The 25,958-nt window shown below is 47.8% G+C and overlaps 1 protein-coding gene across 1 annotated transcript; it reads right to left on the bottom strand.

Moving 5' to 3' along the window:
* Positions 1-1,058: 1,058 nt before the first annotated feature.
* MANBAL (mannosidase beta like) lies at positions 1,059-25,519 on the bottom strand. The gene is made up of 3 exons (XM_068987625.1): positions 25,508-25,519; positions 16,838-17,046; positions 1,059-1,860 (listed from the first exon to the last, which is right to left on the bottom strand). Exons 2-3 carry the CDS (start codon positions 16,985-16,987, stop codon positions 1,753-1,755), a joined length of 258 nt encoding a protein of 85 aa, XP_068843726.1. The 5' UTR covers positions 16,988-17,046; positions 25,508-25,519; the 3' UTR covers positions 1,059-1,752.
* Positions 25,520-25,958: the final 439 nt, after the last annotated feature.

Genomic DNA, 25,958 nt, shown 5'->3' with positions numbered 1-25,958 from the left:
CATCATTTCCCTCTGGTCTCAGCTCCAGTTGGGCTTTTAAGACTCAGCTCACTTATTCCCCTCTGCCACGTGGCTGTGCTGCCCCCCACAGCTGAGCTGGGGGCCCCCACCCAGCTCCCACTGCTCCCCACTGGACAGCTCTCTACACTCAGCCTGTGTACACGTCTCAGTCTCCCACTGGGCTTCTCGGAAGCTTCGTTTGGGCATCCCCTGGCCTAGCGTGGCGTGAGGTGTCAGACCCTCAGTAAACGTCTGAGAACACACTCAGCAGAAGCCCCTTCCCCTAGGATGTGGCTGTGTCCAGTGCTTGGTCGTGCAGACACTTCCGTCCCCTGAAACTTGGGGTGCTGGGATCCTCCTGGGCCCTCGCGGCAGACTAGCCATCACAGCACCCACCTGCTGACACTCACTGAAGGGCTGTTAAATATCAGGAAAGGGGCCAAGGATTGGGTCCAAGTTCAAGTCCTGGCACTCACGAGTCATTGGGACTTCAGTCTCCCATCTCGGAAAGGGAAAGGACGCGCGCTCATCCCTTAAGCTCCTCCTCCTCAGCTGTGACCTTTGGGAGAATGTTTGGCAAACTGTAAACCAGCCAGGTATTCGGAGGTACCACAGTCAAGGCTTCTCCCTGGTGGCTGATTCAGGGCACGTGACTAGAACTGTGTGACCCACCCCAGGCCATGTGAGGCCTCTGAGTGGGTTCTCCTCAAGCCACTCTGAAGATAAGTGATGTCCTCCTCAGGCAGCCGGATCTGGGGACGGAGTGGGACCTGGCCCACGGAAACTCTAACACACATGTGGATGTTCATAGCGTTTCCAGTGACAGTGACTAAGGGCTACATGAAGCAGTTGGCTGGACCCGTCCTGAAACTCATCCCAGATCTGCTCTGACCAGACCCCACTCAGGCCACCTTCTTCTCCAGGGGTGTGCCCTGCCTTACCCTCCAGGGCAGGGACCAGGCTCCCCCTCAGCACAGACAACACACAGCAGGCTCAGCGTGTGGGGCCATTCATTGACCTTTACTTCCCCAAATGACTGTGGTCAGGGGTTGAAGGAACTGGAGGGAGAGGAGGGGATACAGACAGAAGCAAAAAGCTACACCCTCAGTGTGCTGTGATGGGCTGGAGAGAGGTTCGTCTACGACTGACAAGTCCCTGCCCTTACCCCCTATGTGAGATGTTCAGGAAGTCTGGGCTCAAGAATACACACTCTTTCAAGCCAAATCCCTTCCATCGGCCGGAGGAGAACCAGGCCTCTTTAAGGCCTGGTTGCTGCACCAGTGGGACCACTGTGCTAATGGCCTTGGCGCCTTGACCTCAACAAACAGGGGAGGCCTGGCCTGGCTCCCTCTGCACAAGCAGAGACAAAGGTGACTGATTAGCAGGGGATCTGATCTGCGGGGTATGGATAATGGCAGAGCGTGGTGCTTGCAGCAGTAGATAAGAACTCTAAAGCGTAGTGTAAACCCACAAGGTGGGCGACACGGGGATTGAGAAAATGGAACTCTGTGAGGTGACCCAACTTTTCAAGAGGCTTCCAGGACAGTCTCTGTTCACAGGGTATTTCAGCCCCCTTGGCCCGAACCCCTCAGGAAGGCGGAAGGAAGAAGTGCTGGTCTGCACTCTGGGGCCTGGGCACTGTCATGATTGTCCAGATCTCTGTGGCCACAGGGCATCCCAGCCACCTGAAACCTTGTGCCCCAGGAGGGCTGCCCTTAAGGCCCTCGTGCCAGGCTGCACAGGCCGCCTCTTCTACCGCTTCTTCTTGGCCTCCTTCTTGGGTCTCTTGTTTGCAGAAGGAGCAGTGGCCTTGGGTTTCCTCGTCACCTCTGCACTTCGGGGCTCAGATGGCTCTGCCTCCTGTGTGGCGAGAAAGAGGAGAGTCCCGCTTAGACAAATCAAGCCTGACACCAGCAAAATGGGACCACGTCTGAAAGGACTCTGCAAATGGAAGCAGAGAAACCAGGGATCAAACCATCACCACAGGGACCTGGGAGCCGTGTGTTCCGGGACTGTCCCCGGGGAGCAGGTGAAGGATAAGGGAGGAGGCCCAAGGGGAGGGGCGGCCTTTGGAGTCTCACAGGCCTGGGGGGCACCGAGGCTCCCCAGTTCCAGCCAAGTGACCTGTGGGCAACTCCCTTCCCCTTTCCGCATCTCGGCACAACCGCCTGAGGGATGGAAACAGTGGCGCGCACCTTGCAAGGCTAATGTGCTCGGGGAGAACCCGGGAAACGCCAATGCACCTGGGGGCCGTGGGGCACAGTGAGCAGGGCCCGGGCAGAGCGCGGCTGGGGAGGCGGCGGTGGGCAGACTTTGGGCGGCTTGCCCTCCTTCTGGCCCTGCCACCCCCTCCTCCCATTCAAGCCGCAGAGGCGGGGACAGGGAAGGGTGGAGAGCGCAGCCGCTTCAAGGTTCTGCGGCGCCTGGCAGGGGTGCCCTGTGGGAAAGGGCAGAGGGCAGCCTCAGGGCACAACTCCAGACTCTCCCTACGTCCGGGGCAGCTCTGGTTTTCATCTGTCATGTACACTGTGATTTGTTCCCTGTGAGATCTGGTTTAAACAAAGGTTCTGCTGCTGAAAAAAGGTTTAAAACCACAAAGCCAGCCCTGGCCTTCACGGGGCTGATAAAGAAAGTGGACTCTAGGGAGGGGAACTGGCCTGCCCCAGCCTCACAGGCTCATGTCAGAGGAGACTCTGGAGTGGGCCCTGTCCTGTAGGGAGTCTCCTCCTCCCTGGTGATAAATTCAGCCAGGAAGGATGCTAGAGTTCCCATATAGCACAGAGAACAAGAGCCACGGTCCGCAGGCCTGGTCAGGCCCAGAGGCAGACCTCACTTGGCCTGCAGTGTTTATTTTTAGGGATTCGAGCCAGTTGGGAGATTTCCCATTAAACGTGGAGTCCTTGCTTTTCTTGAAAACTTTAAACATCCGGTGACACCGGCCTCATGGAAGAAATGGGCTGAGCAGTGGCTGTCCCTTTATTCAGTGGCGCCCGCCCCTGCCCTGGCTCCCGCCACTCCACGGGCCCCAGCACTGCAGTAAAGAAACGTTTTCAGCACTTGTGCCCTTTTGTTTAAAAACGGGAGAACAAAAAGCAGACTCAGAAGACAAGGAGGGAGCACGGTGTTTCTAGAAGAGCATTTCTTCGTGTCTAACTGGCCAGCTCCCAGCTCACTTCACTCTTGGTCCTGCTCTGCTCACTGTCAGCGTCTGGCCCCAGCCTCGAGCTTCCCTCAGACAGAAGAGGCTGTACTGGGGCTGCAGACGGGCGGTCCCCACCTAAGCCCAGTCCAAAGGTGCGCCAGCTCCTTCTTATCAGCCTTCACTAGCTCTCCACCCTGCTCGCCTGCCAGCAGGGAAACCAGGCGTAAAGGCCCAGCCCAGTTCCAAGCACCCATGGGTGATCCTCCTTAGATAACCAGGGGGCAGGGCCCTGGCTGGCCAGAGCTCTGATTGAGCTCAACCAGTCCCCTTGCAGTGATGCTGTTTATGAAAGAGAAGGAGGGAGGGTGGAAGGGAAGAAGGAAGGAAGAAGAAAAGGGGGGGGGGGGAAGCTACTTCATTAAAAACACAAAGAGAACAAAACCTCAGAGGAGACACTGTGCCAAGTGCACAGGCTGGCAGCTGCAGAGCCAGCAGGAGGGCCATGGTTTAAGGCCAACCTCACAAGCACAGCACCTCTGGAGATTTTGGGAACCGGAAACAGTCCCCAGTCCAGTACCTGTGTGGCCAGTGGAAACCAGTCAGTCCCTGCGTGCCTGAGCAAACAAGATCTGATTAAACAAAAAGGTTTCTGCACAAGGGACTTGCCAGGCCTGCCAGGATCTCCAGGGATGGAGCCCCACTCTTAGTTCAAAGCTGGGGTCTCCTCTGATTTTAGTGGGGCCGGTTCAGAATCCAGAGACGAGGACACCCAGCTGTCATCCCTCATGCTTCCTTACTCCACAGACCTTCTCTATGGCGCCTCATCCTGTCTGTCACCTCCCAGATCTCTCTCCTGGCCCAGAGTGGAACGGGCACCTCCCAGGCACCTCCAGCTCAAGTGCCGCAGACAGAGCACGGCCCCTCTGCAGCCGGCCTGGCCTTCCTCCTCCACCCCACCCCCTCCCGTAGGCAGAACAACCAGAGTCCCAGCGACTCCTCCGTCCCTTTGCTCCCCTCCGTCCAACAGTCACCAAATCCTCCTGACTTGACCTCCTCCACCTTGACTCGGCCACCGTCTTGAGCATCAAAGGCCCTAATTCTTTATGCCATGACTTGTGTACCTGCCAAAAGAATTTTTCTAAAATGCAGATCCACCTTAAACCTTCCAGTGGCTTCCATCACCCACAGTCTTACGTCCTGGGATGGCAGCTAAGGAGGCCACCTCTCCAGCCTCTCCTCCATCCCCCACACCAGGCCAGGCCCCAGGGCTTCCACTGCTGAGCCCTAAGCAAGAGGAGCACCCCTCTCTCCTTGGCCGCCCAGCAAAGCTCCCCCTACGGTTTGGCCCCCAGGAACACGCCGCTGCTCCCTCCTAGCCTTCTCCCTCCACTCTCCTTCCGCAGGTGCAGGCTCTCCTCCGCCCTGACGCCCCAGGCACCCAGGAACCTCAACAACGCAGTGCTCATGAGGGTCTCCCCTCCTAGCCTGTGAGCCCCTTAGATGGCTTCAACTGCTCCTGAAAGAATGAATGAAATCAAAGAACATAAAAGATCTCCCATAACCATGGGAACTTCTCTCTTGCTTTATCATCATGAAAATACAGCACTTAAGACTAGATCTGGGGCCTCCCTGAGTGGCTCAGTCGGTAAGAATCCGCCTGCCAACGCAGGGGACATGGGTTCGATTCCTCCTTCGGGAAGATCCCACATGCGGTAAAGGAACGAAGCCTGTGCACCTACAACTACTGAAGCCCACACGCCCTAGAGCCTGTGCTCCGCAACGAGGGAAGCCCAAAACGAAGAGCAGGCCCTGCTCACCACAACTAAAGAAAGCTCACACACAGCAGTGAAGCCCACCACAGCCAAAAAATAATGTAAATAAATTAATTTAGAAAGACTAGGCCTCACTTTCTGCATAGGGACAGAGGACACAGCAGATTTTTAAACCCAATATATGCACCCTAAGTCAACATCTGGACACAGCCATCAATAAGAACAGCAACAGTAAGAGCCACACAGCTGCTAATATTTACAACATGCCAGGCTCCATGTTCTGCGGTCTGGACATGTCTAATTTTTCCCTCACAAAATGCCGTAACGTGCCCCATTTTAAAGAAGAGACATTCAGAGAGGTTATGTGACCTGCCTCCGCTGGTAAGCAGCAAGGCCAGGAGGAACCTAAGATGTATGGTATATAGCCTCTTTCGGGTTTCCTAGGGGCCTTGGGCTGATGGAGATCAAGAATCGGAGTGAACTGTGAATCTACTTTCTGTTTAGCTGAATTTGGAAGCACAGGTGACGGTGGACTGACCAAAACAGCTTGTTCAGGACCCTGCCGACGGGTGGCTCAGGACCCCCTGCTTGCGGCAGGAGTCAGGAAAGCGGTTTAGTGCTCCTCGAGTCAGGCTTTGCTCCCACGGTTGAGAGCAGCTCTCCACGGGTGCGTGGACACAGTCCTCGAGTCATCCGAGCGCCTTGTCTGTCTCCTCTCACCCCAGGCCTCCTTCTCTCTTCTCCAGCTCAGGTTCTAGCACTGTCATGCTCCCAATCCCCCAAGCTACAAACCACTGAGCCATTTCTGAGTTCTCGCCATTCCCTGCGTGCCCCCACATCCAATCTGTCACCACAGCCAGTCCATTCGGCTTTCCACAGAGCTCTCAGCTCTGCCCGGTCCCCTCTGGACACACTACTGAGCTGGCTCAGACGACCCCTGCACCGCCCACCCCAACGCCCGGGTCTCCTGCCTGCCCGCCCCAAGGTTTTCCTCACCATCCGCCACACTGCTTTCAGTCTGTTCTCCTAAAACAACCATCCTGACCAGCCTGTCTTCTGTTTTAAACGTGTTGCTAGTTCCCTCTTCGTATAAGGCAGATTCCAAGAACCCCCGAGTGGCCTCCAGAGCTGTTCCAACTGCAGCTTTGGCCCTGTCCCCGGGCACGCCCCCTCACGCACCCCACTCTGTCACTTCTGGGCGACCGGCCAGCCAGTAACTCCCAGATGCGCTGTGTCTTTCCCGCTCTGCACAGGTGCTCGGCACCCATAACCCATCCGTCTGCGCCCAGTGCACGCGGGTTCTGGGTCAGGCAGCACAGGGGAACCAAGAAGAGGCGCACTTCCTGATGTGTGCCCCGTGACTGCCTCACAACCACCAGCCGCTGAGCCTCCCATCACCCTGGTGAGCCCATCCCTGGGCGCCCCATTTTACAGGCCTCACCAAGACTTAGCGACTCAGCCAGTGGGGAAGAGCCCCTTCCCCGAAAGGGGCGGGAACGAAGGCAGCTGTTACACACGTGATTCGGCTGCTGGGGGTTCTAGCCACACAGAGCAAGTTCCAAATTCTTAGCTGGCAAGAATGACTCCGAATAAATGGCTGACTTTTCATTTCTCTTCAAATGCGCGTTGCTGGTACAAGCCAGGCAGACGGCAGACTCCGAACACGACAGCCCCACCTTTCAGTCGCGCCTCCTCTGCAGCAAGTTTCCCCCCGCAATCTCACGTTAGGGAGTGAAAGAACCCCTCCACCCGGGGAGTTCCTGGGTCTGCGGAGGCGTCCTCCGTGACACAGGCCTCATCAATAATGAAGCAGCTCCACAGCCACTTATGAGGCCAGGAAATTGCTGCTATTCATCAGCTTCAAATAATCGAATCTGTGCCACAGTGCATCCAATCTCTTCCAGCAGGCAGAGCACACAGAATTTTTATAATTTCCATTATACAGTTCAGGGTGGACTGAGTCCAATTAATCAGGACAAAATGTCATTCTACAAAGGCTGAAGCTCTTCTCTCCTCTGAAATGATCCTGGCCAAAGGAGACCCTGTGCTGTGCGCAGGCAGCCCTATGGGTCTTATCTCACCCGATCCTCAAGGACGGTGTGGGACAGACATATACACACGATCACGTATAAAATCGATAACTAATGAGAACCTACTGTACAGCTCAGGGAACTCTTCTCAATGCTCTGTGCTGTGCTTAGTCGCTCAGTGGTGTCTGACTCTTTGCGACCCCATGGCTGCAGACCGCCAGGCTCCTCTGTCCGTGGGATTCTCCAGGCAAGAATACTGGAGTGGGTTGCCGTGCCCTCCTAGATCTTCCCCACCCAAGGACTGAACCCAAGTCTCCTGCATTGCAGGCGCATTCTTTACTGTCTGAGCCACCAGGGAATCCCACTCAGTGCGCTATGGTGACCTAAACAGGAAGGAAATCCAAAAAGAGGCGATATATGTATACGTATGGCTGACTGACTTTCTATACAGAGGAACACAACACTGTAAAGCACCTATACTTTAATCTTAAAAAAAATTATATATAAAAAAAAGAACTACATGGGTCGGGCGTGAATGCCCTCCTTTTCCAGCTCAGGGCACGGGCTCGGAGAGGGGAAGGCACTGGGGCTGAAGCTCCAGCCTGCCCTGCTGTGCGCTCTTGCCTGAGGCCCTGGGCAAGGTGGCGGCTGGGACACCTTGCAGGCTGGGACTAGCACTGGCCTTGAGCAGAGGACAGGACCAGCTGAAATCAAGCAGGGGAAGCTGTTCATGTGAGTTCCACAGGCGAACAGAGACAGAGCCCAGGACGCGCTTGGCAGGCGAGGAGAGCTATGATTAGCGAGAATGGCCCATGCAGCTTACCCCAGACACGATTCAGCACCCCTGCAGCCCCGCCCACCAGCTGGTCTGTGGCTTCATGCACGTCCTGCCGTCTCTGCCATGAGTTGGTGAGCATCTCAAGACCGTGTTTAGACCTTTGCCCTACCCACTGCGTGGCAATCTCTTGAGAACAGCTCATTAAGTAAAAAACACCCTGCTGCCCAATTCAACTGCAACCCCCGACCCCAAGCTTAAAAAAACACAGGGCAGAACTGCAGAGGTGGTTCTGTGAGACTACCTCCTGAGGTGTTGAGAATAGGTATACACCTTGCCCAAGTTAATCATTTACTACGGCAGCCTTCACTGGCAATCGGGGGCTGAGTTTAAAATCAAGACCTGGGACTTCCCTGGGAGTCCAGTGGTTAAGACTTTGAGCTTCTGATGGTGGGGGCACGGGTTCGATCCCTGGCTGAGTAACTAAGATCCAGTTTGCTACACAGCATGGCCAAGATAACAAAATCAAATCAAATCAAGACCTCCATGCTGGATATCCCAACGGGAACTTCCAGGCCATGGCGCCACTACCAAAGGAAGGCTCCATCCATCTCGGGGCTTCCTGGTTGACAGTGAAGTCTACGTGGGCATTGCATGGAATGCCACTCCTACCATCAATTCTGGTGAGCTCTACTCCACTGGATCACAGTGCTGGGCACCAGTTGTCTTTGTTTGCCACCCCCCCCTCCCCGCCGCCATCAAGGCCATGCTCTTTCCTTGTCCTATGTGATTCTGAGGGGCTCTCAGTCACTGTGACCATGGCCACGGCCAGTTAAACATGGCCTGGCCAGAAATGGTACCCAATGCCCCTTCCCACCTATGAGGCAAAGTACAGATACGTGGCCAGGCCAGGGCCAGGCAGAGGCCTTCCATGAGATCGGGAAAGCGAGCAGAGGCAGAGAAATGGCTTTCTTTGCTTATAAAGCATGGGCAATAAGGACACAGACTGGGGCTGCTGCAGCCATTCTGCTGATGTGTGGCAAGGCCCTAAGAATGAAGCCAACACTGGCGGGAAGGCAGGAGATGGAGAGACAAAGGGAGCCCTGACGACCTTTCAGCTTCTGGATCCAGCTGTGCCTTGAAACTCCCAGTTCTAAAAGCCAACACAGTCTCTTTCTATCCTCCTCAAAAACTTTTTTACTTATTTATTTGGCTCTACCGGGTCTTAATGATGGCATGGGGGCCTTTGTTGCCACGTGTGGGATTTTCCATAGGTGCGGCATGTGGGATCTTCCCAAGCTCCCTACATTGGGAGCGTGGAGTCTCAGCCACTGGACCACCTACAGAGTCCCCTACAGCCTCTAAGGAAACTGCTGGAGTTGAGTTTCTGAGTTTTCAACTGAAAGAGTCCCCATTAACAGAAGAGACTGAGGCAAGCCCGCAAAGATGGCAGGGTGGGAGTGAAGGCACCCGCCGAGGGGCTGGCGGCTGGCTAGGCACATGCAACATAAGCACCTGAAGGCCTGAGAACAGTCAGTACTGAAACTGCCAGGAGAGTTTGCGACTAGCAGATGGGCTATTACTACCTACGACATGAGTCACTGAACAAAAAGTCAATACCTGCTTGCCCAGGATGGACAGGATCAACATTCTGGGCAGAAACGGATCCAAAAGAGGCTTGGGGAGGATGCTCAGGTAGGCTGTGGGGAACACGGAGAGGACTCCCGACCTTCGCTTCCTCGTTACCTAGTCCTTCATTCCTGGAACATGGCTCCCACCTCGTTCAAACTACTGCTCTCCACTTGGAGAAAAGCGAGAGGCTATCTTCCCAGAAAATGTGACGAAGCATGGAAGCATCACGTTTTTGCACAGAACTGCAGGAAGTGCACAGGCTTCTGCAGTCTTTATCTAGGGGCGCCCTAGGGATCCAGAACTCTGCTAAGAATTTAGTTCTACTGAAACCCAGCTCTGAAGGAGGGCTCCGAGCACGTCCTTGTCAGGTGGAGCGGCCTTCCCTCCATCACTCAGCCCCGCCTCGGTGTCCTCCTCGAACCACACAGGGGTTTGCAGCGAGACCAGTCTTCTAGTCCTCTGCCCATTAGTCTGTCCGTCTCCAAGAGAGTGAAGGAACGGAGACCCCAGTTTTGTCTGCATGGCACTCCTGCTCCCTTGGGAACTGGCTTCCCACTCCCTCTCAGAGGTCACACCGCAGGATGCTCCCCTCCCCCACACTGGCCACAGCAGTCCCAAGCCAGGTCCCAGGTACAGCTCCTTCTCTGGGGATTCTGGAACTGGGACCAAGCAGGAAGGCAGCCTCCAGAGGCTGCAGGTGAAAGATGCAAACCTGGGAATCTGTTAGTGGCCATGTTTTATCTTATCACAGGGACAGCAAGCAGAGGAGGGAGGGCAAGAGAAGTGAGAGACAGGAGGCGCACAGGAGGGGAGAGGAGGGGATGTGAGCGATGGGGTCCCACGCCTTCCAGAGGCCCAGTTGCATCCCTGCTCCGGGAGACCACCCATATCTTTTCAGTATCTCTACACTGCACAAGAAGTGCCTCAAGCAAGCCAGGCATGCCTCAAGTCCAGGCCTTCCCTGAATCTTCATTTCCCTGGAAAGGCTTAGCAACTCATTCTTAGGGTTTTGAGAAGTAATACTATGTTGGTTAAAAGAATCCCCAGGTCTCCATCCCCCACTTCTTACCAGCTTTTCCCTTCCCACTTGGATGTCATCTGTTATTACAAACTTGACACACACAGAACTGAACACCTCCTGTGCCCCAAATTGGTTTGTGCCTCAGGGAAGCAGTCTAAGGACCAGTGGCTGCATAACAGAATCACCTGGGCACTTGAGCAAACTTCTGATCCAAGGCTTCAGAGAACAACTGAACCAGAATCTCCATGGGTGCAGCCAAGGCCTTTGAAAATTCCCCAGGTGGAAACAGCCAGATAGAGAATCACAGATCAGACCAAGGAAAGGCAATTCACGATAACACTCGCCAGTCCCTTGCTCAAGGCAGACATCAACAAATAATTTCTTTACTCTGAAGCCTAAAAGCAGCCCCAGAATCCTTTCCACCATGGCCGCCATACAAACAATCAGACTGAGCATGAGAGGTGAAACACAGCTGCATTCTGGAACTGACAGAAACAGTACAAGGATCTACCTTCTTGGATTTTAGAACCTGGCCTACCAGAAAATGCTTGGATTAAATGTGGCCCAGGCCTCAAGCAGGCTCAAACAAATGTTTGTTTTCTTGGGTCTTAGTTTAATGAGGTATCAATGAGAAAACGTTCTCATCTGGCTTAGGATTCTAGGGGCTTTGGTTTTAATTTTACAAATTAGTTCTCGCTCCTACTATAGAAAAGAAAGGGGGTGGGGTGGGAAGCATTTCTCTGTGTTCCTTTTTTCCTTCCCTGATTACCCCCAAAAGAGCTTTCAAATAATCTGCTAAGTATTGAAATACTGAAGTCATAAACTAGTTGCAGAAAATCGGCTTACTAGAACAACAGGAAAGACATTCTTTTGCCTTTCAAAGCCTTTCCCATCATCTAGAGCCAAAAATATTATCTTCTGACCCAAAAAGCCACTAATAAACCTTGCTTCTATAGGCTAAGCAAGAGGCATGATTTTCCCCTAGGCAATGTGGCTGAGAGAGCAAGCCTGCTCTCTGGGGCCCCACCCCTCGTCCATCCCCTCCCACCCCCTTGTCACCTTCCGCTTCCAGGTACTTCACTGCTGCTCTCAAGCTGCCTAGAGTCCCCACAGCTGTCCCCACTCCCACAGGCTCGTTTCCTCCACAAGAGCGCCCCAGCCCCAAGTTAAAACCCCTTTCTTTTTCCTTTCCTATCCAAATTCCAGTCACAGCTAGCAGCTGAGCACAATCTCTAACCACAGTCAGCACTCATTCTCTCTTCATAAAGCTGTTTATACACATAGAATTTGGTGTTTCCTTTCCATTTACTTAAGAGTTTGGGAAAAGCCTGCCTTATGGAGGCATGCAGAGGAAAGCTAGCAATGGAATCCCTGCATAACTGAGGACCATTTTCGGGCATGACGCATTAATAAAAAGTCAAATTAATGGTACTATATTTTTTGCTACTGATCCACTGAAAAACCAAAAAACAAACAAACAAAAAACGTAACACAGGAACCTTCTGTTGCAAAGACAATTCATTTGTGTTCCTTACTCCCCTAAACTTGAAGATAAAAGAAAATGGGATGTTTTGTACCACATGTGTACTTTTAAACATGAGGTTGTTACAGAGTAAAGGAAGTCAGAAAGAGAAAGAAAAATACCATATATTAAGGCATATATACATAATCTAGAAAAATGGTACTGATGAACCTATCTGCAGGACAGGAATAGAGACGCTGACATAGAGAATGGACTTGTGTATGTGGGGAGGAGAGGGAGGGGAGATGGTGGGATGGACTGAGAGGGTGGCTGGACACACATATACTCCCGTGAGTGAAGCAGAGCTGGCGGGGAGCTGCTGCAGTAGGAGCTCGGCCCATGCTCTGTGATGATCTAGAGGGGTGAGATGGAGGGGAGGGAGGCTCAACAGGGAGCGGACACACGTGTACATATGGCTGGTGCACAATGTTGTACAGCAGAAACTAACACAACATGGTAAAGCAATTATATTCTAATTTTTAAAAAAAGATGAGGTTGCTGATACCAAAATCAAAGATATCACAAATAAAGGAAATTAAAATGTAATATCACTGATGAACACAGTGATGCAAAAATCCTCAACAAAGTATTAGCAAACCAAATCTAACAGTATATTAAAAGGTTCATACACCATGATTAAGAGAGATTATCCCAGAGAGGCAAGGATTTTTCAAAATCCACATATCAATCAACATGATATACCATATTAACAAACTGAAGAATAAAAACCATATGAGCAGAAACCCAATAGATGCAGAAAAAGCTTTTGACAAAATTCAACATTCATTCATGATAAAAACTTTCCAGGAAGTAGGCACAGAGAGGACATACTTCACTATAATAAAGGCCATACATGACAAGCACCCAGCTAATGCCATACTCGATGGTGAAAAGCTGAAAGCATTTCCTCCAAGATCAAGAAAAAGACAAGGATGCCTCCTCTCACCACTTTAATCCAACACAACACTAGAAGTCCTAGCCACAGCAATCGGATAAGAAAAAGAAATAAAAGGAATCCAAATTAGAAAAGAAGTAAAATTTCCCTGTATGCAGATGATACTGTCTGTCTACCATACACAGAAAATCCTAAAGAGGCCACCAGAAATCTGCAAGAGCTCATCAGTGACACAGAAATCTGTTGTATTTCTATACATTAACAATGAACTATAAGAAAGAGCAATTAAGGAAACAATCCCATTTACCACCATGTCAAAAAGAATAAAGTACCTAAGAATAAACCTATTAATACCTAAGGAGGTAAAAGATCTGTACTTGGAAAACTATAAGACAATGACAAAAGGGATGGAAGATGACACAAACTGATGGAAAGAAACCCCATGCTCTTGGATTGGAACAATCAATATTGTTAAAATGACCATACTACCCAAGGCAATCTATAGAATCAAAGAAATCCTGTCAAAATACCAAGGGTATTTTTCACAGAACTAGAGCAAATAATTTTAAAACTTGTATGGCAACAGATAAGACCCCAAATAGCCAAAACAACCTTGAGAAAGAAGAACAGAGCTGGAGGAATTATGCACTCTGACTTCAGACTATATAAAGCTACAGTAATCAAATCAGTACTGTAATGACACACAGATCAATGGAACAGAACAGAGTTCAGAAATAGACCCATGCTCTTATGGTCAATTAATTTACAATGGAAGAGACAAGAATATATAGTGGTGAAAAGACAATGTCTTCAATAAATGGTGCTGGGAAGACTGAAAGCGAAACAGGTAAAGTGTTTATTAGGAGGAAAAAGAGTAAGTATGGACAGACACACAGGCGGGCTCAGAGAATTTCACCCTCATGGTGGTTTTATTATAATCACTTTTGTGGGGCATTTCTTCCAGGTTTTCCTTCAGCCAATAATCTTACTTTGCTTGGTTCTGAGTCTGTACTTGGCATCATTATATTTCAGGGCCCTTCCATGTGTGCCCACACATCTCTTGGCCAAGATGGATTCTAGAGAAGGGGCCTATGGGTAAGCTGACATCACTTACTACAAGCTGACATCTCTTCTCGTTACCTCCAAGGAGCCTTTCTGGGCATGTGTAGCTGAGAAGGTCTCTGACTTTGAGAATGAGAAATATGCGGTCTTTTATCTCTTATCTGGGCAGGCTCAGCCCTTCTCTCTCCTGCTGTTTTGGAGTAGCTGTCCAGAGGGGAGAAACAAGCTGTTCACCCAGAGGCCCATCTAGCTCCTGCCTCTGCTCCACATTCCCTCCTAAGAGACCTCATCCTCTCTCATGGCCTTAATTACATCTTGCTGCTAAGTCGCTTCAGTCGTGTCCGACTCTGTGCGACCCCATAGACGGCAGCCCACAAGGCTCCTCCGTCCCTGGGACTCTCCAGGCAAGAATACTGGAGTGGGTTGCCATTTCCTTCTCCAATGCATGAAAGTGAAGCCGCCCAGTCCTGTCCCACTAACAACCCCATGGACCACAGCCTACCAGGCTCCTCCGTCCGTGGGATTTTCCAGGCAAGAGTACTGGAGTGGGTTGCCATTGCCTTCTCCGTAATTATATCTTGAAGTGAAGTGAAGTGAAGGGACTTCCCTGGTGGTTCAGACGGTAAAGTGTCTATCTACAATGCGGGAGACATGGGTTCAATTCCCAGGTCGGGAAGATTCCCTGGAGAAGGAAACGGCAACCCACTCCAGTACTCTTGCCTAGAAAATCCCATGGATGGAGGAGCTTGGTGCAGGCTACTGTCCATGGGGTCGCAAAGACAGACCCTCCTCCTCATACAGACCAGTAGATACAACTGCCTACTTGATGTAATCACCTGGACATTTTAAAGGCCTTTGTTAAAAACTGAACCCAGCATGCTCCTTCCCCAGACAGATAATCTCCAGAATATACTGTTAAATAAGGAAACACGTAAAACTGTGTTTAGTATCGTTTGTACATCAAAGGGAGAAAATAAATGAATAAAGAAAGAAATATCTCACACACATACCCATTTGCATACATCTTCAGAAGAAAAGAAACAAAAGGGGGATGAATCAAATAAAAATGGGTGCCTACCAGGGGAGGAAGGGGAAAGGGTGGGAGATACACAGATTCAAGGAAATTTCTGTAACTGCAACCTGTTACACAGTTTTGACTTTGGGAAAGTTTGTAATATAAAAGTCTTACATAATTTTTAAACTAAATATAAAGGGGAAAAAACCTCTAAAAGTAAAAAACAAAATGAAGCAAATCAATGTTATGTCATGGTGGGAGTATACCAATGTGAAGAAAAGGCTTCTAAACACAGTACTCTGAATATATATACATCCCTACTGGGACATATTTTGGGGCCCAGAAAGAAACATAAAGAAATCATGAATTTCATTCTAAATCTTACTGTTAATAGAGAAAAATGACATAGTTATTTGAAAGCTATAATAAGTATGTTTCAGGTGTGCTGAACGAAGTTTACATTAAAAAAACAAGTAAACTGCTGTCCTTAGAAAACCCAACTTGCAAAGCTGGCCCTTGGCTGACATTTGGGAAACTGGATTTCGGGTGGTTCCCACAATTCCCAGAACTGATAAGAATGGCTCACTATGCCTAACCTGTCTGTGGAAACAATATGGTTTATGTTGAAAACCTGCCTTCCTGTTGGAAGTCTGGAATTTTGGTTTGTGTTAGGCAGAGGGTGCTTATGTGATCTGTCCCCAGTAAAACCCTAGGAAATGAGTCTAATGGGTTCCCTTGGTAGACAGTCTTTCACATAACTGGATGGGGTTCCCATTGAAAATCAAAGCTTTATTGGTCAAGATTGGAGGTTGCTAGAGTCCAAACTCACAACTCTGAAAACTAATAGAGGGAAAGAATCAAGCATTTATCCTGCCTTTTACTATGAACAGCATTTCAGACTAATTATATAGGCATGACGGAAAGATCTTCTTCACTGAAGAATTCCAGCTAATAAAATGCAGAAGGAAAGAATGGCTCTAAGTAATGATCAATGGATGCTAAAACCATTTAGGTGAAAGAGGGATGAAGATTTTATAACAGAGGGATCAGCTATAACCACCTGAACCCATGGATATCTTAGAATCTCTATATGACAAACAGACACTAAGTGCCTGTTGATTTCAAAGAACAAGACACTCACAGCACTAGCTATGAGGTGTTCTCGCTAAATAACTGGATCTCACTAAATAACTGAATTGAATCAAGCCCCTAGACTGCATTTCTCATTGATAGAAAATACGAGGGACAAGTTGAACATGTCAATGACACCACGCAGAAGCAATCAGCCAAATCCTGGATGTGGTGGATGACGACCTACCTTCTCCAACAAATCAATGTCACGAGAAAAGTGAAGGTAGAGTGGAGGAAGGAGGCTGTAGAGCTACAGAATAAAGAGACCAAATGAATAAAAGCCGAAGTAACAAGAAAGTCAATCTGACTACATCACTCTCTTCTTTAAAGCCCTTGGGCCCCCACCCCCACTCTTCTGGCTGTGCCTCCCATCACGTCCCCTCTGTGCTCTGGCCACAGTCACCTGCGTTCAGGTGTGAGCCCATTTCTTTATTCCTTGGGTCCTTACACATGCAGTTCCTTCTCCCTGGGGGAGGACTGTAAGTTCAGGTCCTCCCCATTACACACCTTCTCAGTACCCTGTACTTCACAGGGAAACATGTGTATCTGTTTCATATCTGCCCTTCTCCCAAAGACTAGAAGTTCCTTGAGGGCAGACAGCACATCTTTCAGCAGAGTCTCACACATAGTAAGTAGGTACTAAATAAAAATCTGTTTCACACACATGCAAACAAGTAAGGTATGAACCACGTGGCCCAGTGCCACCAGGTGGGAATTTGGAGACACTTTAAATCAATCAAGCCCCGCATAATCCCTGCTAGTCTTCACGGCTGTGAAGTCTGTAATTTTTAGGAGCCAGAACCCAGCCTGAGGAGCCGAGGCTCACGGAGAAGGACTCACCGCCTCATGGGACTTGGGAACGGGAATGATGATGGCCAGCACGCAGATGAGCTGGAAGATGGCCCCCAGGAAGAGTCCATACCGCAGCAGGTTCTCCAGGAACGTGGGCTCAGGCACCTCGGGAGGGGAGAAGTCCAGGTCGGAAGCCATGGCCCCAGCTGCCTGCTGCCTGAGGTCCCCTCCGACTCACCGCTCTCCAGAGCCAACTTCTAAATTCAAAGAGTTAATGTCACGTTTCCAATGATGTTTAAACGGTTCCACTTACACAAACACGCCCACATACATGCAAGAATATGTAAAGCAACTGTGGTGAAATATTAACAGCTCTTGAATCTAAATGGAGGATATGCGGAGAGCCACCAAAATATTCTTTCAATTTTCTTGTATGTTTTAAATCTTTTCCAAATATGAAGTTACAGAAAATAAATAAATGCGAACACTTCAACAAAAATCTCAAATCAACATACATTTGCTGAAGGTCTGCTCTGTTTCAGGTTTTCTTTACTTGTTCACTCATACATCCAGTCATTCATTCAACAAATACTTATTGAACACCAAGCACTGAAGGCTGAGCAAAATAGTTTTCTCTTCTCTCGAGGCCGACCTCTAAGGACAGAAGGACAGAGGAAGACAAAGAACTCATCCAGATGGAACATGCCAGCTAGCGGTCACTGTTTTGAAAAAAAGCTTCAGAAGGGCATCATTTTATTTTGTATAGAGTGACAGGAAAGTCCTCTCTGCAGACAAGACAGGAACGATGTGGCAGAGACGGGAAGCGTGAGAGTGAGGCAGGGCAGCATCTCTGGGAAGTGCAGCCCAAGCAGAAAGAAAAGCAAGTGTAGAGGCCCCTGGTCAGGGATATGAGTCCAAAATGGCCAGAGACGAGTGCAGGAGGGAGAAGGAGGAGGTAAGATAGAGAGGAGACGGACTGACCTGGAAACACCCTGACACTCTGCTTTTATGAAGTCAAATGTAAGCCACGGAAGGGTTTTGAGCAGAAAAGTGACATGATCTGACTTAAACATTTTAAGAGGGGCAAGAGTGAACATGGGGAGACCCATGAGGAGGCTACTATCAGTAATCCAAACAAGAGATGCGGGGGACACGGACGACAGGGGCAGTGGTGGTCAGCGGTGGCGGGTCCAGTCTCAATCCACCTCTCCAGACCCTCCTTTCACCAGACCCCCCAACTCCTAACACCCTGGTCAAGCTGAAAGACCTGCCTGTAATCCTCCAAGAGCACTGAGCTCTTTCAAATTCTGGGCCTTTACCCAAATTGCATACTCTGCCAAGAATGCCCTCTCCCACTCTGACCGCTTTGGGGAAGGACAGTTTTGTTAACAAACAGTGCTAGGAAAACTAGATATCCACATGCAGAAGAATGAACAGAAGTTAACCCAAGATGTTTCAAAGAACTAAACTTAAAAGCTAAAACTATTAAACTTATTGAAGAAAACACAGGAGGAATCTTTATGACATTGGATTTGGCAATGACTTCTTAGATGCCAAACCAACGGCAACAAAAGAAAAAATAAACTGGACTTCATCAGAATTGAAGATTTTTGTGCATCAAAGGGCATTACCAAGAGAGTGAAAGACAAACTGGAAACCAGTTTGGCAGATTCTAAAAAACAAACCTAAAATTATCATATGATCCAGCAATTCCATTCCTAAGTATATATACCCAATAGAACTGAAAGCATGGATTCAGATACTTATACACCAACGTTCACAGCTACACTATACACAATAGTGAGAAGATAGAAATAACCATGTATCAATCAACAGATGAGCTGATAAATGAAATGTGGTATATTATACATATACACCCACACATATGTTTACTCAGCTATTAATACTGAGATGAATAAAATTCTGACACATGCTACTACATGAATGAATCGTGAAAACACAGTAAGTGAAGTAAGCCAGACGCAAAAGGACAATATTGTATGATTCCACTTGCTAGTACCTAGGCAAGGCAAACTCACAGAGACAGAAACTAGAGTACAAGGTTACAGGGATCTGAGGAGGGGGAATAGAGTAATGGTTACTGTTTAATGGGTGCAGAGTTGCAGTCTGGCATCATAAAATAGTTCTGGAAATAGTGGTGATGGTTAACACTGTACACTTAGAAGTGGTTAAAATGATAAATTTTATGCTATGGATACTTTACCACACACAAAAAACTGTACCTATTTCTTATTTTTTAAACATGGCTACTAGAAAACTAAATTAAACACGTGGCCTGCATTATACCCCTGTGTATGGCTCTGCATGTGCCTGAAAAGCTTCCTCCACTTTGGCTCAGACACTTCATTGCTCTGCAACATTTTTCCAACATGAACGCGGAGTGACTAAAGGATGACAAAAATGGTCTTTGAAGTGAACAGACTGGGGGGCTTATGCAAATACACATGGTCTACCTTTTAACCCAGTCTTTCAGGAAGGTCATGCGCCTGTGCCGACAAGGTGGCCATTGTTCCACACCACTCCTGTCTCCCTTGGGAATGGTTTTCAAAGTCTGAGGTTCACTCCCCCGCCCCCAAACCCTCAGAGCTGGCAGATCTTATCCTCCCAGAAAAGATCTGACTTCTGGAAAGAACCCAACATCATCTGGATCCCAGGGTGGTGAATCAGGTGGAGCCTCAAGCCCAGGAATACCATTTTTGGTCAAATACAAGGTATGACGCTCAGACCCTCGGCAGATTGTTTGTAGTGGCTCAGACACTGGCTCTGAAGTGAATTCCAAGGCTGCTGCAAGAACAGCTTCGCTAGAGGAAACGTACAGCCAGGCAGGGCACTGCATCCTCATGCCGTGTGTATAGCAAGGCATGAAGAAGTTCTCTCATTTCTTCAGTTACACCTCATAAATACACACTTTTTTAAAATGTCCTTGGCCCTAAACTTTACCTTTAAGGCTGTAACACAGCCTATGGGGCTTATCAATATTTAGATTTATTAGTGTTACTAACAGCAACCTTGTTAAGAATATTTCCAATACAATAAAAACATGGGGCCAAGAGTCAGGCTAGGGGCACAGACTCTGCTTCTATTGCCAATTAGCTACACTTTGGACCAATCTAGAGACTTGATGTTCTCAGGAGCCAGACAACAATAATGCATTCAAAGCTATAATGCATTTAGGGTTTTTTTTAAAATAGCAATTAGGCAATACCTAGCAAGAGTCATAAAAGTGATTATTATATCCTTGGACTGAGTAACTCACTTCCTAGAATTTACAGTAAGGAAACAATTCAAAAGAAAAAGGCTTCAGGTACAAAAAAGAGTTCATGGCAGTGCTATTCATAATACTGAAAACCAGGAAGCAACTCAAGTATCCAACAATAAAGAAGCCGTTAACCCAATTACGGTACATCATGGCATATTGCCCCTTGGCTTAAATAGCAAATACAGATGTTGCGTATCAGGCCAGCGGAAAGTCTTTGCAAATTTATATTACATGAAAAAAGAAAACAATTACATAAACACTATCACTGCAACCATGTATAAATTGTGATTTCACTGGCTAAAGATCAAAAGAGGCCATAGGAAAATGTAAACAGTTGCTATTACAAGTGAAGGGGCCATACGTTTTAAATCAGGGGAGAATCTTATTGAAAAAATTAATATAATCTAAAAGAAAAATCCATGCCCTATCTGCTCTCTTCATAAAACTTTTATAGAGTCTAATGAAATGTTGCCCAGGAGAACTCTCTGCAATGACTGAAATGTTCTATACTTCTGCTCTCCAATATGGTAGCCACATGTGGCTAGTAAGCACTTAAAGGAGGATTGAGGAACTGAATTTTTCATTTTAACTTCAATTAATTTATAAATCATCACATGCAGTTAGAGGACTCCCAGACTGGACAGCACAAGTATAACCAGAGGATGGCTGTAGCCTACCAGGCTCCTCCGTCCATGGGATTTGCCAGGCAAGAGTACTGGAGTGGGTTGCCATTGCCTTCTCCGAGTAAAGTTCTAGAAAATATAAAATGCTCTATATATCGTGTCTGCTTTAGAACTCCCGTCGAGTTTTCTCTGCACCCGTACTTTACTTCCTCGCCTGCTTGCTTGGATTTCTGGGTTTTCCTTTCCTGACCACAGAAGTCACAAGGGTGCTACTCATCCTTCGGCTTCCAATGAAGAGGCTCTTAGCTCTCAGACTCCGCGACGAGCTCTGCTCCCCCATCCCCTCCACTGTCACAGCAGACCGTTTGCCAGATGAGCAGTCCTTTACAGTCTAACTCATTCAATTCATAACCATTATGGACAGGGGGTATTACTAATGAGGATGAGGAAACCGAGGCTCAAAGAGGTTATGCGGTCTACCCAGGGATTACTTGGTTGACAAGTAGCAAAGTCAGGATCCAAACTGGCTGGTGGGTAAGACTGAAACTTACCTGGGGGTCAATGCTTCTCAGGTTTTGGCCCATTAGTGAGCCATGGAAACCATTAAGGGGGCTGCCGCTGGCACTTTTAAATTTTATTAACCAGTACAATGGATAATATCACATTAGTCAGGGTGAGCATTATATCTTGAAGCTTTTTTTTTTCAGTTATATCAATCTACATTCCAGCATGCATGTTCTAGGTCAAAATTCATTTCTTATTGTTTGAGAAATACCACACTGTCTAATGTTCTTATTGTTCCACTATAAGCTCCTGAGGTAGCTGGGACCCAGGGTCCATTTTGAGTTTGTTCCAGGGACTGACACAAATACCTGGTAACTGATCAAACCTATGCTTGTTTCCCATCTTTAAAGAGCAGCCTCATTTAACAAGGAGGGGGAGCTGAGAAGCATGGGGCTTATATAGGCTCACCTACTGAATCAGGGCAAAGCTGAACATCCTGCTATGTCTCTAACCCTGTGGTGCTCCCGACTTGCTTAAGAGCAAAGTTGTTTGTTTGTTTGTTCGTTTTTAACACATGGGGAAACTTGTACCCCCACTGGAATTTAATAAAAAGTATAGACCCATTTTGGAGAAGGAAATGGCAACCCACTCCAGTATTCTTGCCTGGAGAATCCCATGGACAAAGGAGCCTGGTGGGCTACAGTCCATGGGGTCGTAAAGAGTCGGACACGACTGAGCCACTAACACACACACACAGACCCATTTATTATCGAACATGGAAAACAATGTCAAAAGGTCATCAGACCCCTTGAGGCTCATCCGTGAATGTCAGACACCAGCGGTCTGAGACATTCACTCACTGAACACAGAGTTACTGAGTCCCTGCCATGGAGTTTCCATACAATCAGAGGCACCCAAACACATAAAGATATAATGTAATGTTGATGGTGAGTAGTATGAGAAAATATAGAGAGGAAGGTATGGGGTGCTATTTTATATGAGGTGGTCAGGGAAAGGCCACCCTGAGAAGGCGACATTTCAGCAGAGGCAAAGAAGAAAGCAAAAGAACAAGTTATTTCAACATCTGTTAGGGACCCCAAGATGGAGAAGAGCAAGGGATAAGGTCTGAGGCAGAAATGAACTTTATGATCAGAGGAGCATAAAGTGAGCAGCTGTGTAAGGCCAGTAGGACTCTGGGTCAAAGGGGAGCCACTGGAAGGTTCTTAGCAAAGAAACAACATTATCTGACTCATTTTTAAAGGGTCCCTGTGGCTGCTGTATTGAGAACAGATCGCAGGGGGACAAGAATCTGAAATAGGCAGACCAGTTAAGAGGCTACTATACTAGTCAAAGGGCTTCCCAGATGGCTCGGTGGTAAAGAACTAAGTCCTTTACCTGCAATGCAGGAGTCCCGGGTTCAGTCCTTGAGTAGGGAAGATCTGCTGGAGAAGGAAATGGCAATCCACTCCCGTATGCTAGCCTAGGAAATCCCACAGACAGAGAAGCCTGGTAGGCTACAGTCCATGGAGTCGGACACGACTTAGCGACTAAACAACAACTTTTAGTCAAGAAGACACATTTGCACCAGGCAGCAGTGGAGGCGGTAAATTCTCAGGTTATAGATACATTTTAAAGAGAGAGCCAACAGGATTTCTGGGATGAAATCTACAAGAGAGGAATTAACAATGAGACCTGAAGGTGAAATTATTGTATGATACTGTAATGCTGAATATGAGATAGAAAGTATTTGTCAAAACCCACAGAGCTTTACAGCACAGAGAGTAAACTTTAATGTACACAATCTTTTTTTTTTTAATCATTTAGGTATCCAGGATGGAATGTAGAATGTGACATTCTGAGTCGAAATATATTACAAATGGATGACGTAATTTCACGGAAGGGGTAGGGGGAATGAGGTGCTGACCTCAGTAACTGTGGAAATAGACGGAATTGAGAAGACTAAAAGCAAGAGAAACTGTACATGCACCGATGTTTTCCACATGGGATACAGGTTAACAATTTTGAGACTATACACATACACTGGAATTGCACAAGTAAGTAAATGGATGGCAGATGGTGGAAGCCAGGTTTGTTACAGTTGGGAGTAGAAGGTTATAGATAAGCCAGAGGAGGCTAGATGGTCCACGTGGATGGCTAAGTGTTGTGGATATCAGTAAAAGTCATACTTAGATTATTACAGATACAGACAGCTACATATATATATAGAAAGAGGGGCGGGGGAGAGGCTAGTCTACACACATACATCTCTTGCTACGCATTTACTGAGAGGGCCTAGAAACATGGGCATCCCAAACAGTAGCAATAAGCACACCTAGCACCCAGACTTTGGTGTCTAATATGACTCTCCAATAAAATGAACCAGGGGCTCCTTAGAGAAATGGTTAACTCTAGGACTGAAGCAGGAAATATATAAGATGAGCCTGTAACAGAAAGTAAGAAACTGTTCAAAAAAAACAAAACACATTGATCAGGGTATGTTAAAGGGATATAAGACCCACTTCAATGGCCAAAGCCAGAACAATCTGCACAGCAAAACAAAGAATTCAAAGTATGAAAAGAATTATTCACAGCCATACCGATATTATTTAATAAGCAAGCAAACTTCCCAAGGAGAATTTAAAATAATTTATGTAAATAATCTGTCTTAAAGTGTAAAGTGTAATTCCACACTCCTTAAGGATGGGCTGTGCATAACTTCCTTCCAGGAGTACAAGATGGAAAAGTGGTGGAAGGAGAGTTAACTTCACAGTGGAAGAACTTGACTACTTCAAGCTAGTGATCTGGGTTAACACCAACAGTGATGATGTATACTGAAAATATGTACCCTACTGTGACGGTGTGAGGTACACACAGGATAGTATATACCCTGTGAGATGATGAGAATGGCACTTTACCTCCGGGATCTTTCTCCCCCAAACCTGTAACTCTAATGTCATCACAAGAAAAACATCAGACAAATCCCAAACTAGAGTCATTTTATAAGATATCTGACCAGTAATACTCAAAACTGTCAAGTGTATCTACAAGAAAAGTCTGAGAAACTACCACAGTCCTAGAAACCTAAGAAGACATGACTAAACATACTGTGGGATCCTGGAACAGAAAAAAGGACTGAGCAAAGAGAAAACTGAGCAAATCTGAAGAACGCATGGACTTTAGTTAGTTACCAGTACTGGTTCATTAATTGTGACATAAATATTATACTAATGTAAAATGTTAATAGGGAAAATTGTAGGGGGGACATATGGGAACTCACTGTAGTATCTTCACAGTAATTCTGAAAATCTAAAATTATTCTAAAATTGTTTATTGGAAAAAAGTCATTTCAAAATAAATAACCCTTCAGACATGTATAGATGTCCACACTTAGCAAACAGAAACTAAGTCTTGTCTAACAGAAAAACCCAGATTCCAAGTATCTTGGTAGGGTATCCTTGGCTTCTAATGAAATGATTTTAAAATTCTGCTCTGAGACTTCAACTGGAACAGAATGGGTAACAGAAAATCAGTGTCAGGTATTACTATCCTGGGCTGTTTACCCAGACCCCTCCCATTACAACAACTTCCCAAGAACTGCTCAAAACTGAATTCGAATTTTGTCCTATGCAAAGATAAGCCATCTCCCAGAGCAGTAAAAGCTGGCTGAAAAAGACGGGCAGATGTCCTGTAAAATGTCATTCTGATGTGGCAAGTGTGGTTGCCACAAGAAAAAGTGTGGTTTCACAGATTCATTTCTCACTTCTCTCAAAAAGAAAAAAAAAATCAGCAAACACGCATTGTACATTTCCTAACCCTTTTGCATTCACCTTCTCATTTAATCCTCCAATCAACTCTATGCACCCACTTTACAGAGGAGAAAACTGAGAACCAGAGAAGCAACCAGAGCTCGCCCACAGTTACCGAGTAATAAGGTACACTAAGGATTCGAACCCCAGCCAGACTGACTCAGGAGCTCTGGCTCCTCCGAATGCTCCGCCCTTGGGAAGAAAGGCCAGGTCACAACTGTGAGGAGCACCGGGTCTCGTCCCAGCTCAGAGCTAAGGCGCTGGACACAAGCAAAGTAAGGCCCTCCGCCTCCCTGGGAGTCAAACTCCCCTCTGCAAGTAACTTCCGAACAAGCGACCCAGGAAGTTATTTGCGCCAAACACGGAGCGGTCCCCAGGCCAACAGAACAGCGCCGCCGGGACAGGCGCAGAGGCGCCGGAGCCTAATCCTCGCTTCTGTACCACAGCCTCGGCGACTACGCCCCGCCCTGAAGCCCGAACCGACCGCAGGAGCTTCGGTACTCACCTCCCGCGCCGCCGCGCCGCGCCCACCGGAAGTGATTTCTTGCGACCATGGGGCCCGGAAGTGACGCTCCTAAGCAACCAGCTGGCTCGGTTCCTCCCCTCAGCGTTGCTAGGGTTGGCGGATCCAGGCTGCTGGGCTTTGTTAGTCTTTTGTCCCAACGCTGTGGTTTGGAGCTGGAGAGAGAGGCCTGCAGAAATGAAAGCCAGGCTCCCTCGATTCTCTAAGGCGCTGTATCACAGCCCATTTCAGCAAACATTTATACACGTTTATAGACGTCTTAATTTTTTTTTTTTTAAGTTTGATTTACAAACTAGTTTGTAAGTTTTAGGTGTGTTTGTAGTGGTGTGTAAGTTTTAGGTGTACAGCAAAGTGATTCAGCTATATATAATACATTTTTTTTTCAGATTCTTTTCCGTTATAGGTTGTTATATTGAATATAATTCCCTGGGCT

The sequence above is a fragment of the Capricornis sumatraensis genome, chromosome 15 (genome assembly GCF_032405125.1).
Source record: "Capricornis sumatraensis isolate serow.1 chromosome 15, serow.2, whole genome shotgun sequence".
NCBI classification, from domain to species: domain Eukaryota; kingdom Metazoa; phylum Chordata; class Mammalia; order Artiodactyla; family Bovidae; genus Capricornis; species Capricornis sumatraensis.
The sequence above is the reverse complement of the archived record's forward strand: the minus strand, read 5'-3'. Positions and strand labels throughout refer to the sequence as shown.